At 29.7% G+C, this 19,536-nt stretch overlaps 1 protein-coding gene across 8 annotated transcripts in view; it reads left to right on the top strand.

The window, feature by feature from the left end:
* LOC127280220 (protein Gawky) overlaps positions 1 to 19,536 on the top strand; it is a 52,242-nt gene that overhangs the window by 22,055 nt on the left and 10,651 nt on the right. For 6 of the 8 annotated variants that reach the window (XM_051303122.1, XM_051303130.1, XM_051303134.1 and 3 more), the window contains exons 7-15: positions 510 to 1,073; positions 1,147 to 1,523; positions 1,603 to 1,800; positions 2,538 to 2,705; positions 3,694 to 4,149; positions 4,237 to 4,557; positions 4,698 to 4,924; positions 5,000 to 5,372; positions 5,513 to 5,840. In XM_051303122.1, coding sequence (XP_051159079.1) covers positions 510 to 1,073; positions 1,147 to 1,523; positions 1,603 to 1,800; positions 2,538 to 2,705; positions 3,694 to 4,149; positions 4,237 to 4,557; positions 4,698 to 4,924; positions 5,000 to 5,372; positions 5,513 to 5,840 — 3,012 coding nt within the window. The remainder of the gene's footprint in view (positions 1 to 509; positions 1,074 to 1,146; positions 1,524 to 1,602; positions 1,801 to 2,537; positions 2,706 to 3,693; positions 4,150 to 4,236; positions 4,558 to 4,697; positions 4,925 to 4,999; positions 5,373 to 5,512; positions 5,841 to 19,536) is intronic. The other 2 variants (XM_051303157.1, XM_051303166.1) reach the window with 2 other exon arrangements.

Genomic DNA, 19,536 nt, shown 5'->3' with positions numbered 1-19,536 from the left:
GTGCTTTATATCTCGATAATTTTTTTTTTTTGTTGCTTTTTAATATTATATTTCAATTGACATTGCTTTTTTTATTATTAATTTAAAAAAAAATTAAATTGTATATTAAAAAAAAATTGTGTTAAAAAAAACGTTATGTCTGGAATGCTCAGTTGCAGTTTTATTCTGCATTAAGCTAATTTTATATTCCTGTGTATGTTATTATTAATCTAATAAGAAAAAAAAACTCCGGCATTCACGTAGCTTTATAATTTTAACTCTGGGGTACTTATTTTTTTTGTTGAACGATTTGATTTTGCATTTTATTACGAGTATGATTTTTTGCTTTAATAAAAACTGTGCTCGTTTTTGTTTTTTCATGTTGTGTTCTGTTAATAATAACAATAGGACTAGAATGATGGCACATTTATTTTAGCATTACTCGATTTTCGAATACATGTGAAATCAACTTGTCAGCAAATATAGTAATAATGATATAATTATTGTGAATTTTATTTTGGCGAATATAGGAGGTGGTGGAGGAGGCGGAGGTGGCGGTGGAGGATCAAATTGGGGTGATCCAAGAATTGATCCACGTGATCCGCGAGATATTCGATCGGTGGATCCACGTGAAATGCGTGATCCACGTGATCATCGTATGTCACTCGATCCAAGGGAGCATATACGTGTTATTGATCCAATGGCACGTGATCCAAGAATGGCTGATATGCGTGGTGATCCACGTGGTATTTCAGGACGTCTTAATGGAGCAGGCGGTGATGCAATGTGGGGACAACCACCAGGACCACCGCATCATCAAATGGGCCATCAGCATCCGTCCGGCCCACCAACTAAAATGATTAATCCATCGAGCATGAATCAATGGTCCGGCCCACCGCCAAAGGAAATGATGCCTGGTAGTAAGCCATCAGGTTGGGAAGAACCATCACCACCAACTCAACGACGTAGCGTACAAAATTACGATGATGGAACTAGTCTCTGGGGTAATCCAGGACCAAATCAACAACGCAGCATGCCAGGAACCAAAGTTTCACACTGGAAAGATTTGCCTGTTCCGAATATTGCACGTGGAGGTGTGTTTCTAATTTTATAATAAAAAAAAAAAAAGTAAGAACTTTTTATAATTTTTTTTTTTCCTTTTGCCAGGAATGCAATGCCCTCCCGGAATGCCACAAAATCGTATGCCCGGTCAACCAGGCATGAAACCAGACGTCGGTGGTCCAATGTGGAGTCATCCAAGTGGTCCAGGTGGACGTAATGGATCATGGGGCGATGGACCACATGAAACTGCCGCTTGGGATGAAACTAAAGGACCCACAACATGGAATGAACCACAATTAAATCCAGCCTCTTGGGGAGGACCCGCTGCACACAAACCAAAACCATTGGGACCCAGTGGAAGCTGGGCCGATTCCGATATGGAACCAACGTCCAGCTGGGGTCATCCTTCGAAACCAACACTCACCAAGGAGATTATTTGCAACAGTCGCGAATTTCGTTCATTATGTGAAATGGGCTACAAGGTTTGTATATTTATAATATATTAAAATTTGTTTTAAAATTGAAATATTTAATTTATGTTTTTTTGTTTAAATCTAACAGAAGGAAGATGTTGAGGTAGCTTTGAGAAATCGCGAGATGAATCGAGACGAAGCACAAGAATTGTTGAATCAAGTGCGTCCATTGGATCAATGGCGACGTCATGAAGCTCATTCTGGTTATGAGCTTGCAAATCAAGGGACCTCAGGTCCAAGTTATCCGAGATTCAATCATGTTGCGCAGCAGATGTCATTCCCTCCGGTAAGTGAAAAATATATATATATATTTTTTTTTTTTGCTGAGCATCTATCCTGGTGGAAACTAGTAATGAAAAATGCATATTTTGCGAGGCATTTAAATTTTTTTATTCATCTGAGTAATTTGAATTCTTTTTCAAAAATTTGCACTCTCGTTTTATTTCTATAAAATTCAAATTTTATTTTGAGTTTTATAGAAAAACGAAAACACAAATTGCAATGTTTTTCTTTTATATGTTTTTTTTCACACTTGTTTGGTGTGTTTGCTGTAGCAAAATATGCACTAGGTGTGGTTCCAAACTTTTTTTTTTTTTTTTTTTTTTCTTTTTTTGAGTGGCATCATATAACAAGCGAGGGTTTTTTGTGCGAGTTAAAATTTTTAATGGGTGTTTTGTTCAATTTAACAATTTTCAATGATTGATTGATTTAGACGATTTGTTAATATCGTGGTGAAGGTTTTTGCCAGGCGTTAATTTGATTAGTAAAGAAAAAAAAGTGCAGCCGTTCAATTAATTCAACAAAATTGATAAATTTTAAAGAAAATAGAAAGATAAATTATGAAATTAAAAAATGGAAACAATTTTTTTTTTTTATAAAATTTAATACGTAATAGAATAGATTGTCATTGATTGTGGTTATTAAATGAAAGGTTGCACCTACTTAGCTTAATCTTAAGTGGTAAAGAGGGGGTGAGAGGTTAGGTTGGGAGAAAGGGGTTCAGGGTATTCGTATGTAATGCAGGGGGCTGGAGTGCCCAGCGGGGCGGCTACTGGCGGCGTAAGTGGTTCTGTGGCCAGCGCCAGTCTTCTCAAGTTACAACAGCAACAACAACAACAGCAACAGCAGGCAGCTGTTCAACTCCAGCAACAGCAACCCAGTTCCAATGCGCCGCAGCCTCCTTTTAACCAGGTGAACTACCTGATGTCCGGAACAAACATTTATTCATTACCGATCATTTTTAGCCTATTCCTTTAATTACTCTTTTCTTTACATATAAATCATTCTTGATTTTTTATTTTTATTTCTTTAGACTATTTTTTTTTACAATACAATTATTTTATTTCCCCTTGAAAACAAATTAGATTCGCGATAGTCTCTTCTTCCGCTTTTGAGCGTCATTTTTTTTTCTAAAAAAGAAATTTTTGATTTTTCAAAAAATAGATGATAAAAGCTTTTTTGTTTTTTTTTATGAAATTGAAGCACAAAATTTTATTTTCTCTGTAGAAATAAAATTTTTTTTATTGATAAAAAAAGCCATGGAATTATTAACTTTTATTTTTTAAATTAATATATATTCCAAATTAATACGCGTCTTGTGTGAAATGTCGTTATGGTTTGAAATGTACTTATTGCTTTTATATTTTTTGCATGTATTTTTCCCGTAGGATTTATTTTCAAAATGCTTGAATTTTTTATGCGAACAATAATTTTGCCTTGACTGTAGAAACAATATTATTTTACGCATTTTTCTTTAAAGTATCTCAAAATCAGAGAGGAAACAAAGAATTTTAGTAAAAAGTAACTAAAAATATCAATGATATAAAAAAAAAATGGATAAAATTCTTCTCTGTCTTTTGAAACTTCACAATTACACAAAGCTTCCTTTATCGCGTTTTTGCTATTAATTTTTGCATGTCAAATTTTTTACTTACGAAAATTATTTTTTAAGCTAATTACAATATTTTTATTATAGTTTTATTTTTTGTATTAGTATTATTTTGTTAAAATGATTTAAAATTAAATTATTTAATGAAAAAGAAGAATGATTAGGAAAAATTAATTTCGTTATTAAAGTAAAATAAGAAAAAATTTATTTAAATTTTCTATCTCATAAAAAAAAAAAAAAACAATTTGTGTCAATTTTCATTTTTCTTATATAAGAATAAAATAATTTCAGGCATCGAGAACTCCACAAAATCAACCGAGCACTCAACAATTGCGAATGCTTGTACAACAAATTCAACTTGCTGTTCAAGAAGGCTATCTCAATCATCAAATTTTAAATCAACCATTAGCGCCACAAACATTGATTCTTTTAAATCAATTATTACAACAGATCAAAGTTCTTCAACAATTGCATCAACAACACACTGTACAGAGTTCTGTTAAGGGCAATAATCAAACAGTTCTTCAGATCAGTGTTCAAATTACAAAGACAAAGCAACAAATTGCTAATCTACAAAATCAAATTGCTGTTCAACAAGCGACTTACATGAAACAACAGCAGCAACAACAACATCCAGCTGCTCCATCGCAGTCATCTGATTATTATAAAACACCAGTTCACGATCCGATTAGCGCTCTTCAGAATACTTTCAGTGATTTGACAATGAACAAAGAGCCACCACCAGTTGTAAGCTGAGATTTTTGAATGATTAATTAATTAATTAATTAATTACGGCAGTTACTAAATTGTCATTTCCTTTTGTTTTCTCAACAGAGTCAACAGCAGTCAAGATTAAACCAGTGGAAATTGCCCTCACTTGACAAAGATGGAGATTCTGTGGTTAATGAATTTTCTCGCGCTCCTGGTACCACCAGCAAACCACCACAAGCACCTGGTGGACTCACTCAATCACATTCAAGTCCAAATATGAATCCCCTATTGGGACAAGGCGATGGACCATGGTCCACGCGACTCGGCGAAAGCGGTTGGCCAGACGCAGGAAACAGCGATTCCACCGATGGTAAAGACTGGCAACCAGGAGGCGCTGCATTCACCGATCTTGTTCCTGAATTTGAACCCGGCAAACCATGGAAGGTAATCCACTCCCAATTACGGAAGTTATTTTTATTAGTTAATAATTTTAATAATTTATTTTTCTTTATTTATTTAATTAATTAATTTTAAGGTAGTTTGTAAGATTTGTTCGGGTCCACCTATATTTAATGTCATTCTAGGGTACGCAGATGAAAAGTATCGAAGACGATCCTAGTATTACTCCCGGTTCGGTCGTTCGTTCACCACTCTCATTGGCTGCCATCAAGGATCCTGATGCAATATTTTCATCGAGCAGCAAATCTTCACCACCGCCTCAATCAGCAAACGCTGAAACTTCCATTCCAAGTCTCAGTAATTCAACATGGAGCTTTAATCCACCTGCGACAACACCTAGTGCATTTACTAGGTAGAACTTGTTTTTTTTTCAACTTGATAATATTTATAATCAATTGTATATTTAAATTAGAAAAAATGATTTTAGTGCGAAAAATACATGGGGTGAATCAGCACCACCACCAACGGCAGTGACCTCAGAATTATGGGGCGCACCAATGAACAAGGCTCGTGGACCACCTCCAGGTTTGAGTAGCAAGGGTAGCATTGGAAATGCAAGCAACGGTTGGAGTGGCTTAAGTTCCGTGAGTCGATCAGCAAGCTCTTGGGGTCTACAATCAGGTGGTGGCAATTCAGGATGGGTCTCCACTTGGCTTTTACTCAAGAATCTTACTCCACAAATTGATGGTTCAACACTCAAAACTCTCTGTATGCAACACGGACCGGTACAAGATTTCCGGTTGTACCTGAATCATGGAATTGCACTCACTAAATACTCATCGCGAGATGAAGCCAGCAAGGTCAGTAATAAACATTAGTAAAGGGTGTCCAGGACTTTGAAATGCTTGGAAAGTCCTTGAATTTTTATTTCAGAAATTTTTGAACAAACTAGTGGGAAATTTTTTTTTTTTTTTAATTAATGAAATGAAATATTTTTCAGGCTCAAGGTGCATTAAACAATTGTGTCCTCGGCAATACAACAATATTCGCAGAATCTCCTGGTGATAGTGAAGTTCACACTTTACTGCAACAGTTAAGTCACGGCGGTCAACAACAGACGAGCGCATCCGGCAATAGTGGTTGGGGTCTTCGACCAACGAATAAAACGGCCCAACCACCAGATACATGGGGCGGTAGTTCCAGTCAACTTTGGGGTGCTCCACCCACGAGCAATTCATTATGGAGCAACGCGGGACTTGACAGCAGCGATCAGCAACGAGCAACTCCAAGCTCACTCAATTCGTACTTGCCCGGAGATCTTCTGGGAGGTGAGTTGATGTAGAGTGCAAGACACTTGACCCGAATACTCAGCATGTAAGACAATTTTGTGCGACGTAAAGGACCGCAAAACATTCAAGTCCTTTTGAGAAATCATACATATATATATATATACACATATATATATATAGCCAAGACACTGTTCGATTTCCTTTGTCTTCTGTGTTTACTGTTTTTTTTTGTTTTTTTTTTTTGCCAAGACTTTCTTGGCAAAAAAAAAATATCGATCTGTGTAATTCAAATTCGCGGTTTTTTTTTAATAGCGACTGTTTCTCGCAACTATTGCGTGGAACGATACAGTCCAAGAGTCTTCTCGAAACGTCAATTAAAAACACGATTATAGGGACGCAATTTTTAGAAAAAAAAGAAGAGTTACTTATCTGTATATTCACCACGAAAGCCCCCCCCCACTCTCAGTCCCCTTACAAACGGAAATGAAATAAGTCACAAAGAACCGACAATGCTAATAATTTTACGACACTCATCTACTTACTAGATTTCATTTTCCTATTGTAAAAAAAAAGTGGTGGATATACATGTTTACGATCTGTTTCGATGGAAGCTACTGTACCGCTCTACTCGATTTTTTTTTTCTTCTATATAGCTCTAAATGAAAAATGATTTTTAAACCCTTTTTTTTGTGAGAGAGAGAGAGAGAGAGAGAGAGAAACGAGAGAGAAGTGCAAGGGGGTTTCCATTTAGAGTCCAAGGCCAAAGGTCTCTGATCGTGTCAACGAGTGTTCCATTAAATAAATTTTTTTTTTTTTTTTTTTTTTTTATTCCTTTGCTGGATAGTTTGAAGACTGCAGCGAGTATCAAACTTAGACTGTATCAATCTAATCAAAAGAAAGAAACCTTAAACAAGCATTGACGTCGCTGTCGCCACTGGCTTAGATGTGTCGGATCAACGACCAAAAAGTAAATATAAATCTAACCGGTTGGACAACGACGCAACGATACCAAATGTTATCGCAATAACGTAAATTTTATTCTATATTAAATCTAAATGCCACCTGTCGTGCCAATGTCCAGTGTATTTCTGTACCATTTATTAATGTAGAGTTTAATTGATATTATTGAACGCGTTAAGCGGCGGAGGGAAACGATTAAAAAAAAAATGAAAAAAAAAAAAAAATGTTGCGCTTGAATTCGAGTCAAGTAGTGGTGGCATTAAGTACTGGCCGGTATAATATTAGCGCTATGCCTTCCTACGAAGAAAATGATTACGTTTTATTAAATAAAAAGGGATCAAAGGTTGCAACGTGAGATTTTTCAAATATTAAAATAACGTATTCATAAAATGAAAAATTAAGTTTTCAGAAATTTAATTAATTTTTTTGACGTGATTTATCTTTAAAAAAAAAATCAATTTACAAATGCTTAATTTAAGTCCATAAAATCGATTATAATTGAATAACACATTTATTTTTTATTTAAAAAAAAAAATTCAATGTCAGTTGTACCTAATTGACTGAAAAAAAACGTACACAAAATTTTCTTGATTTTCATTTTCACATATTTGATATTGTGCTGAAAATAATTTTTACCCTTTAATTATTTATAAAATAAAGAGAGAAAAACTATTTTTACAAATAATTGGGGAATTTCTTGTTTTCTCGTTTCATCAGTCAGTTAAAAGAAACGAAATCATATTCAGAAATATTTGTATTTTACAAAAAAAATATTATTTTCAGTACAATACCATTTATGTGAATAAAAATAAAAAAAAAAAAAAAACAAGAGATAAAACTGACATTGAAAATAATCTTTTTGAAAAGACAAATTGTATAGTTTAATGATAAATGGAAAAAGAATAGAATTTTCAATAACTGGGAAAAATTAACGCCGCCTATACACGTCGTTCTTGTAAATATATAACAATTTTTCTTACGTACATATAAATATGGATATTATTGTAATTGCATCAAAAAAAAAGTGCACACACTTTAGATTTCTTACAATTTTTTTTTTTTTTTTTATTTCGCTTGGGGAAAAAATATTTTAAAAAAACGAAAAAATAAATACTTGGTAATGTGTTCGTGAGTGCATCACAAAGTACTAACTTAAGTACTTTATTTATAATTATATATATTATATATAAATTATATATACATATATATATATATATATTATTATTATTATTACTATTATTATTATTATTATTAATACTACTATTATTATTATCATTATAAAGATAATATACAAATGATATGAATTTCACAAGCAACCTTTATTCCTATCGCAAGAATGAAAAAATTAAGATTCACAAGTAAATCCATATATATGTATAACGATTAATGAGCCCCTAGAAATAAAATTCTAATGGCTCTTATAGATGTAGGTGTTAAGGTATCGCGTAAGTGTTTTAACTATATTTTAAATGTTGAAAAGGTCAATATAAAAAAATTGCCTGATCAATTCGTGCGAAGGTTGTAAGGTTTCTTTCAAATAGTAAAAAAAAAAAAAAGAAAAACAAAAAATAATAACATTTCGCGTTTCCAACTAATTAAAACGCGACTGGATATAGATAAAAAAGAAAACAAAAAACAACAAAAAAAAAAAAAAGTAAGAAAATAATAGCACGTGAGAGTAAAAGTATTTGAGTGCGTGGCCGCTCGTGGATGAGTTATATTTATTGATCGAATCAAAGACGATGATGAACCTTTCTCAGAGCAAGTAGGAAGATATTTGTTGTGATAATAATATTGAATTTAGGCACCTAGGAGTCTCTTACCAAGATTATAATAACTCTTTTACCAACGTTCAATTGATAATTAAAAAAAAATAAATAAATAAACGGTTGACAGAGACGTTGAGAAAAGGCAAAAAAAAAAAAAAAAAAAACACAGGAGGAGGTTACTTTTAAATTTACTTTTATAAATGTAATTAATAATATTCGTATCATTAATATAAATAATTTTTTATAATTCTTACAAGAATTTCAAAAAAAAAATCTTGTAAAGTTTATTAATAATTATTTATTTTTATGAAAGTAACTTAAGAGAGAGAAAAAAAAGTAAAATCAGTTATGCCTTTATCTACGCGTATTCAATTTATCGTGTATAAATTTTTTTTTTTATCTATTCGTTTTAATAGTAAAACGATTTTTTTTTTAATTATCAAAATCATAATCTGACACATAAATCTTAGATACGCGTAGATATTAGCATTTTTTTAAACACCTCCTCCATGTTCACGTAGATAAATATTATACTTTTTAGTGTCGATTAAGGAGAGGAAACAATACGATTTTTAATATTAATATATTTATAACAAGCTAATTTAGCTTATTATCTGTTTATTATCATTTAAATGATTAATTCGTAGGTTTACCCTCCTAGCGAATATTGTCTATTATTGAATGTTGTGAAAAAGTATATGCGGGTAGCTTGGCATGCGCTGTATGTTACACACAAAAAAAAACTTACACACAAAAAATTAATAATGAAAACAATACACAAGTACACAGGGAGATAAAAAAAAAACCCCCCACGTAAAAATCAATCAACTTCTCTAATAAATTTATTCTTATGTATATATTGTCTATATATTTTTTCTTTTATTTTTTTAATTTTTTTTTTTTCATAGATATAATACTTTACAGAAAAGTATTTTGTGACAAATTGAAAATATTTTATATAAAGGTATTTTATGACAGTATTTTGTTTAAGAAAAAATACTTTTTTTTAAAGAATATTTTGTTGAATTTTTTTTTTAATTTATTTTTTGTTTATTGCAGAAAAAAAAATGATCGATCAATTTTTAATGACAGAGAAGAAAAGATTTTTTAATTTTTACGTGGATCACTTGCACAAAAAAAATACACACACTCACACGTTAATTAATATATAACGAGAATCGAGATTTGTTGCATTGGAATCAATCATATCATGCCCAAGATCTCGAATAAATTTCCAATAATTCGAATTCATAAAATGATATTTTAATATTAATTTAATATTCAATGTCATTAATATATTGAGAATTAAAAAAACAAAAATTATTCGAACGTTGAAAATTTACAGTGAGATCTTGTGCCGATGCTCATCTCCAATGTAGACATCCTCGAGACAAGAGAAATGAAAAAAGAAAAAAAAAAAAAAAACATCTCACAAATGGAAAAACATTTTTAGAGAAATAACAAAATAAATTAATAATACGAAACAAGCAAGTAGGGAATTGTGGTATGAATTTTTTTATACCACCAATGAAATCCAGTTTTCCATTAAGCGTATAAACTTTTTAAAACGAATTGTCAAAAATAAAAAACAAACAAATGATAGAAAAGCAAGAAAGCAAAACACATTTCACTCTCCTATTTTTCGAAACTCTTCGAATATCAAAGCTAGGTTCGATCGCTTCTTTTTCTGTATTAAAGACCAAGGAAATAGGGGAATTAAAAAAAAAAACAATGCATCTGGTTTTTTTTTTTTTTTTTTTTTTTTTTTAACGAAGAATGAACAAAGTGACGGTTAATATATATATTGTCGAAGGTACGACCGTAATCTATAATTATATGCATACGTATACAATATTATAATTATATAGCGTTTAAATGAAAAAGGAAAAAAAAAATACCCGCGTTTCGTGCACTACACTTAAGGGTTTAGGGGTTTCGGAGGCGAGGGCGGTAATCTTAGGGTTTAAAATTAATTTAAGGATTAAGGTAGAAAAAAAAACACACCTACAATGTGATATTCTCGTGTCTTGTCTGACGAGAGACGTTGTTCTAAGATTATAAAATAGTTGGCGTTTGTCTTGTAATTTTTAAGGGACTATTTAAAAAAAATAAAAAAAATTAAAAAAAAATAACATACACACACTCATACATACAACAACAAAATAATAATACATTCGCGGCATGAAACAAAGAAAAAAAAATGTAAGGAAAGAATTGAAGTAATTTGCATTGAAAAATTCGAGAAAAGAAGCGCGTCTTGTAAAGAAAAAAAAAAAAAAATTTTTTTATTTATTTGTCCCCTTTTTGTAAATTTTATTTTATCCCCTTTTTTTAGAAAAAAAAAATCTATCTTACTTTCTGATTTAGAACAGTATATATATATATAGTTTCGCAGACTGTTAACCGTTTATTAGTCTCTAGGATCTGATTTCACATGCCATGTTAGTGAGTAAGTGTTTTCCGTTTAGTATTTTATTATATATAATATCCGCCAGCACAAATTACGTGCACGTGTTCGTTTAATGTGTTGTTTGTATAACATTCGCTTGGTTTTTCGTCATCTTAATAATTGTCGTATCATTGCGACTTTTGATTGAAAAAAAAGAAAAAGAAACTCCAGTAAATCACGCGAAGTTGATTTTTTTTTTTAGAACAAACTGCCTTTCTTTTATTCTTATCCTTTTTTTCAATCGATGTTGTTTCTGTTTCTCTTTGAGTGCCATTTACTGGAGGCTGTAGTTTTTCTTTTGACAATTTGGATTTTTTTCTTCTTTTTTTTTTTTACGCCCACACACTCTCTTGAAAGTTCTCTTACCAAAATCTCCTGCCCTCCTCATCTCTACAAATCTCGGTCGTTTTTTTAATTATTAAATAAACGACACTGCTCAAAATACGACCAAATAACACGAGCTAAAATTATAAACGTATATAAAAAACGACGCATAATTTTAGGCGTTAAACGGGTTTTTTTGTGATGAAAAATTCATCTTAAATATTCTATATTTATAATATAGATAAGATGTCGCCTTTTCCTTTCTTCTTATATTCGAATTTTCTTGACTCGCGAGGAAGTAGAACTATATATTTTTTCGTAAATAATAATCATTCTAAGTTTTTTAGTCATAGATATAAAAAAAAACAAAAAAACAAAAAAAAACGTGATTGGTAGAAGTAAAAGTAACTTTGTAAAAAAGAAAAAGATATGGAAAATTGATTTTTCGAAATAATATCTTTAATTTCTTATTTTAAAAAGAAATCTCGGAAAATTAATTTACGTCTCAAAAAATTCCACAGATGCGTTTTTGTGTCCATATAATTATTGTCGATATAATAAATAAGGTAACAATTAACGTAATTTGTTATTATTTATATATAATGTATAAATTACTGTGTTGTTAATAATACTCAAATTGATGTTTATTAAAACGAAACCAACGACTTGAATTATAGCTAAGATGTTATTGTTTATCATTGTTATTTTATTTTAAATCTCGCGATTGTGATTGAAAAAAAAAAATAAATAAATAAAATAAACGCATCTGTGGTAGTTTGTGACAAGTGACTTGGCTTCTTTATAATTTTTTTTTTTTCGGAAAATATTTATATATTTTTTTTTTCTTACAAGAAGCCATAGCGCTTTGATCTCAATCTATGTGTTCTGTGCGTATAGAGAAATAATGTCTTTTTTTCATTTTTTTTTGATGCCTCAAATCTTGACCAATAACAATATTGAAGAAAGGACTAAGGAAATCGACGAAAGAAATTTTAATATATATATATATAGTTTTGATGTTATTGGTTAAATAATAAACTAAATTTTCTATTATTTCTATCAATAATAATAAACTATTACTACTACTTACCATTATTGTTATACTACGACTGTTACTTCTAAATAATATTACCTACTATTTCATTTGCGATATTTTGCTTAATTTACCGTTGTTATATATATGTGTGTGCTTGTACGTGTACGGTACCTTAATTTTCTGGTCGTTTTTCTTTTTTTTTTTTAAACATATTGTACGTGTTAAATTATTAATGTGCTTCGCTAAGTAAATAATTAAAAAAAGAAAAGAAAAGAAAACGCGAGAAAAGACGCTTTCTAAACGAAGACAAAAAAAAACTCAAGTATTAAATCGATCTCTCGCGCGATAAAAAATTGTATTCAGGGGCAAGGGGGTGGGATCAGTTCTTCCAAATTGAGGCGCATCGAGACGATAACCAAAAACCAACGATGGTGAACGATATTTAAACTGAAAAAGAAAAAAAAAGATAACACATTCATCGACGGCGGATTGATTTTAGTTCAAATTTAGTATTACGTAGGTGTGACTAACGAAATAAATTTTATTAAAGGAGAAAATCAAGAATATACGTGAATCCTAGTTAATAAAAAATAAAAAAAAAAACTAATAAGTAACGCATAAGGGTATTTATTTGTAGTAAGCGATATATATATATTATAATTAATTCGGGATATATATATATAAATATATATAATGAATAAGTGAAAAATATATTATATACATAACATATATATATATATAAAAGATAAATAAATAAAAATATATATGTATACACTGATACGCGTACACATCCACGATAATAATAATACTAATAATTTTAATAATAATTTTTCGCATATATAATGTCGTATTAATTTATATCGACGCGTATAAAATTAGGTCTCATACCTCTCGCACTTTTTATTGTACCGTCTTTTCCATGCTCAACACAAATATTAGACGAATTATCAAGAAACAAAAAAAAATTACACACATAATACACAAACAAATACACTTGACAAATTTTCTTCAGGACTCGCTCCTCTATTATTTTCCTTCTAAGTCGTAGGTTTTTTTTTTCTGAATGAGTGTTCATTCCAGGCTGAAATTCAGTCGGCATTATTTAAAAAAAAAAATGATCAGAGATGAGGAAGAGAGAGAGAGAGAGAAAGAGAGAGTGAGAAAAAAAAAAGCTTTTTAAAGTCGTTACCCGATTCGTTTTCGCCTCCGAAAAACGCTCCTTGATGGAATCGCGCTACGAATTCACTCTTTTTTTTTCTTGAAAATCGAGACATTCGCTAGCGGGAAAAGGAATCAGTGGCCTGATTTTTTTTTTTGTGATAGAGATCGAAACCCAGAAATCTGCGTTCGAGGCCTAAGTGTTTCAGTATTATGAAGTATAGGGACAATGGGAATAATAAAAACGACTCGATTCTACCAATTATAATTTGTTTTCTCGTTTTCCAAGCTCTTTTCTTTAATCAGAGCTTTTTTTTTATATCTATTTTTCTGGTTGCTTTCTTTTTTTAAGGAGTTTGATGAATTTTATATTTTTTGTACATTTGGAGTGTGTTCTTTTATATATATATATTATTGTATTTTAAATTCGAAAATTGAAAACAAATTTTGTGGCTAAATCGAGTTTGTATATTTCTGGCGAAAGCGATTAAATCAGGGAGGGAATAATTTTTTTAGTTTAGAGAATTTTTCGCGAACTTGAATAATCACTTTTGATTGAAGACAGAGGAAAAAAGAAATTTACACCTCTTTTAACCTGTGATCTCAAATTTATCTTTACTTATCAAGTGTCAAAGAAGCTAAAAAAAAAAAAAAAAAAACATTGAAAATAAAAGAGAATGGGAAACATGAAAATCTTTGATCCCTGTACCTGACATATAAAGAGTGATGTATTTTTTTTTCTTTTTTTTTTCGAAAAAAAAAATTAAAATATCGACGATATTTAAAGGGAATTTTTTTCTACACCTAAAATTCAATCAAGTGAAAGTTCAAATTCGTCAAGAATTCTTGATACGACGCGATTCAACGAAAAGAAAAAGAAAGCATATTTTTTAGCGAACTACCTCAGCATTTTTTTGTACTAAAATGAATCGGAGAAAAGGAGAGAGAAAGACGTAGAACGCGATCTTAAGGAGCTTACGAAATGGTGGGATGTAAAAAAAAAGAAGAAGAAAAAAAAACAAAAAAGGGGGCGAGAACCGAAAATCTTTGTTTTCGAATCGCCACGTGCAATAAATAATATGTCAAAATAGTCCTTTGCTATTTAATATACCCACTATACTTAAATTCGAGTCGCTAAGCTTAAGTTTTTCGATCATATAGGCGCATTATACTTTGAACAGCAATTTACTTTCTTCTTTATAGAAAAATTCTTCTATAATTGTAGATTTTCTGTCGAATATTATATATATCTATCGCAGTAAAATAAAATTGAGTAAAAAAAGAAAAACAAAAAACAGTAAATAATCGGGTGGGAGGGGAAACATAGCGAAATCTTATCACTGCTCATTCGAAGCCAAAAAAAAAAAAATATGAAGAAAAAAAGGAGGAAAAAAAACTCCTACGAGGGATCAACAAAAAAAAAAAGAAAATATCAATATCGAACATATTTTTAGATTATATTCTAACCCAGCGAGAAAGTACGATATAAACCGCGCAGGGAAAAAAAAGGTCATAGGAAAGAAGTGGACTAAATTCTCGTAAATTTCATCTCCACAGTTTCATCTATAGCCAATAATAATAATAATAATAATAATTATTGTATACTTGTTTCAATTTTCTCTTTAAATATTGAAAACAAGCAATATCTCGAGTCAGTATCATTTTGACACTATAACATATTGTGATCGTAAATATTTAAATGAAAAAAATCTAACTCTCACATTTGAGAAATAATTATTTGAAACTGAGGAATTTTCTTTTTGTTCTTAAGAATTAACTTTTTGAATCTAGTCCAGTTTTTCAGGTTAAAGAATTTTTTTTTTCGCATCGGTTAATATTAAAAAAAAAAAAAAAAAAAAAAAAAATCTGTGGAAAGAAACGTGAGGTAGCGAGTTCGATGATATATATATATATTATATATATTTATATTTCCTTTTTGTTAATTAAGAAAAAAGACTTTTTGTAGAAACACAAAATACAAACGCACTTAAGCACAGTAAAAAAAAATTAAGTGGAGAAATTTTTTTTTTTTTTTTTTGAGAGGACATGAGGGTGAAAATGTAGAAAGTATAAGTGAAAGAGTGGTTGACAGAGACGAGGGGAGGGCTGAGACTTAGCTTTAGTTTAAAACAAAAAAAAAAAAAAAAAAAAAATGAGGAGAAACATTCGTGATTCAAACGAATTATTAAAAAAGAAAAAAAATTAAGATTTAAAAAAAGAAACGCACCCAATTGCGTCGATTCTTCTTTGCAAAAGAGCGTACAATTCGTTCTTGGGTTTATTACCCGAGATAAATATTAGTTTAAGGGCTAATTGTGTAAAACGAAGTATGTTAATTATTTTATAGGCTCTATACTTATAACTCTCGTTTTAATAATAATATTAATAATAATAATCAAAGTACACGGTAAAGCTTTAGGGAATGAGTATTCGCGAAAGCGGCACTGAACATTAACCAGTTACCGCGAACAAATAAAAAAAAAATAAAAATCCGGTGTGACAGCTTGAAAAATTTCCAAAAAAAAAAAAAAGAAATCAAAGAATATGGATCTGAATTAAATGATCAGAATTGCCAAGTACATAAAGAAAAACAAAGACAATTGTGAAAATAAATTATAAAAATTTCGAAAATAAGATAGAATTGTAAATTTGTGAAATAATAAATAGAATTGTAAAATTATAATGAAATTAAAGAAAAAAAAAAAACAATTTACAAAAATCTAGAATTAATGAGAAATTATTAGTGAAAAAGGCTGAAAAATTTGCGAAAGTCAAAATTAAATAAATATATTGTATACATACCAAAAAAAAAAAGAAATGAAAATTTTCAAGTTGATTTGTGAAAGACAAAAAAAAAATCGCGAGTGCCGCTGTTCCAAATCGTACAATCTAGTGAGCTGTACTTCGGAAAATCGTTATTCATTAAACGTCTTTCTGGGGCATTAATAAACGAAAAAATTAATATTATAACCTGGCCGCTGTTCTTCCTATCGTAATTCGTAAAAATAACGTTCTAAAAGTAATTTTTGACCAATGACAAATAAGGCAAGGCGAGAGAACCAAGTGATTAATTTTTTTTTTTTTCTTTCTTTCGTGACTACATTCGGAGAATTTATTATTTTGCTCTGAATAATATTTAACTCAGTGTGTATTCTCATGGAAAGAGATTTTTTTTTTTTTTTTAATATCATCTCAATAAGTCTCAGTATAAAACAAGGTTCAATCGCCTGCCGAGCCAAATTGGGTCTCTCGAGGCTGTGAAGCATTATTATGGCAGAGGAAACACATCTCGACCTCGGCCAGTAGAATGACGCTTTCTTTTTTAATTATAATTAAATAAAAAATTAATTAATTAATTAATTATCGTAATTGTAATTTTTAAACACCCGCGTGAGTATAAGAAATGTAAAAGCAAAAAAAAAAAAAAAACTTAAGAAAGATGAAACAATCGATTCTTCCATTAGAATTTTGCGCGAAAGTCAAAACAAAAAAAAAAAAAGAATAAATATTTAAAGACGAGAGGGGGAACTGATTTAGGTACTCAAGTTGTTCCGCCATACGCTTAATTGTGTTGCCAATCGTGTTACAATTATAATTAATTTTTAATCGATAAAAAAAAAAAAAAAAATGAAACTACGAAATATCATCTGTATTTCGCACGCATTTGCGATTGATGTTTCAATTTCTTCTCTCTAATATTCTATACATAATTGTAAATGTATTTTGCCTAGGATTATATATTATATATATACATATTGCTATAAACAGACATTGTATGTTAAATCACTTTAAAATCTTTCTCTCCTTTTCTCTATTTCTCTTTCTCTTCCTCTCCTATTGCGATTTATTTCTCTCTGTCTTTTTCTCTTCTTCAAAGTCAACAATTAAAAAATATTACCAAAATTTTTATAGGAAAGTAATTATTCACTTATTTTGCAAAAGAAAAAAAAATGGAAAGCTTGTGTGAAGCTCTTTCTTTTTAAATTTTTCCCACGCAAAATCCTATATTCCAATTTTCGTGTTTTCCACTATTTTCGAGTATTCTTCCACTTTACACAACTGAGTTTTCTCTCAGACGATTTTATTGAGTCGTATTTTTCTTGTCAATTCTTTAGCCGCCGATTCATCTTCCGCAGAAGAGCGTTCTCCTAAAAAATATTATTTCTTTTTTTTTTTTTTACCTTTCTAAAAAGTCTCTCTTCCAAAAGAGCCGTAACTTTAAAAGCTTTCCGCATGTCAGAAAAAATCAAAAATTTTTTTTTCAATTAAAAAATAAATTAATTTTTTCAACTAAAAAAAAAAACAATAAAAGAGAAAAGGTAGAGAGAGAAATAATTATGATGATGATGAGAGAAAGAGATAAAGATAGAGAGAAAAACGGAAATTCCATGTTTCAGTGCCTAAGTAATAATCATAGTCTGTAATTTTTGTAAATCAAAGCAAATGTACGAGTGGAGAGTGGCCTTTTTTGCTTTCAGTATATTTAAAAATATATTAACGAAAAAAGATAAAAGTAAAAAAAATTTTTAAGTGAGTGCGTGCGTGTGTGTTACTGTCTTTAATCTTATCGCACTTTGGTGCTCCGTTATCGAAACTCGCTCATTCCGAAGGGTCTCAATTAAATATATACATATAATATACATAAATACGTAATCTCAAATTGTTTTCGAAAAATTTCAATTGCAATTATATTTTATTTTTAATTTTTTTTTTTTATTCCCAGTCATCGTATTATTTGGCTAGTCTTTAAAAAAAAAAAAAAATCAATCAATTTCTACCTGATTTTTAGCTGCCATAAATGAATTTCTATTCTTTCTCTACACTTTGGATCTCATTTTTTTTACATTGTTTTTTTATATATATATATATAACGTACATATTTGAAAGTTTAGATTTTACAGGGTAAATACATTTTTCTCAAAACTAAATATATTAGTCGTATAACAAAGAATGTAAAATTTATATTTTTCTGGACAAAATTTATCTTTTTGCTGGATTTAATTTTAAAATTAATTTTTATCTTATTATAATTTAAAAATAAAATTCTAATTAAGTTCTTTTTTAAAATTTTATTTTTTAATGTAAAAAAAAAATAATTTTATTTTTCCAAATAATTTTTTTTTTAATTGGTTACCGAATTTTGTGATTAGCGGCCAGTATTGTAAAAGTTACAATAAAAAAAAAAAAAAAGAGTAATATTTATTAAATAGTCCAGAGAAATTAAGAAATTGATATTAATAATTAGATAATTATTCTAATATTAAAAATAATTATTATTAATCATCCAGCAAAGTTGTTTTTTTTTTTTTAAAATGAGAATTGCCCCTTCGTGTAGTGTTCGGGTCGCGATCGTGTGGTTTAATCAGTTCACGCGACTCCTGTCCTCTAATCACTTTGCATGTTATTGAAAACATTTATTTATTGCACATATTCTTGAAATTTTTTCTCTGATTTAAAAATTTTTTAATACAATTATAATTTAATAATAATTTTTTTTCTGTTAATAATTATTATTACACAAATTATAATTTAATAAATTCTTTTAAAGATTATTTGATTAATTTTTCAAATCTATTTGCAATAAATTGATCATTTTTGAAGAGCCTGCCTGAATCTAGTCCTAAGTGAAAAACATTAAAATTCATGCTTGTGCGTGAATAATATTATAAAAATAATTACGATCGATAAAGAAAAAAAAAAAAAGAAAAAAAGCAAAAAAAAAAAAAAAACAGATTTTTAGATTATTCGTCAAGTGACCTTATATGGAGCCCCTTCACTTATAGCCTTCTTCTTTCAGAAGGCTAATCAAGAAATAAAAAAAAAACCCTGCCTCCCTCCTCAACCCTCAACCCTATCTCTGTCAGCACGCCCGTGATTTTCAAATTCCGCGAGTGAATGAAAAAGAATATACGCCACGAGAGAATTGAATCATTGACGAATACTCAAGGACCCCTTAAAAAAAAAAATTAGAGGGTCTTTTCCAAATTGAAATGGAAAGAAAAAAAAAATTTGGAAATTGTCATTTATTTATTTATATTT

This window comes from Leptopilina boulardi, unplaced genomic scaffold (genome assembly GCF_019393585.1).
Source record: "Leptopilina boulardi isolate dan_hultmark-lab unplaced genomic scaffold, ZJU_Lbou_2.1 LbouV2_112, whole genome shotgun sequence".
Taxonomy (NCBI): Eukaryota; Metazoa; Arthropoda; class Insecta; order Hymenoptera; family Figitidae; genus Leptopilina; species Leptopilina boulardi.
Note: the sequence above shows the minus strand (reverse complement) of the source record. Positions and strands in the feature narration are given on the sequence as shown.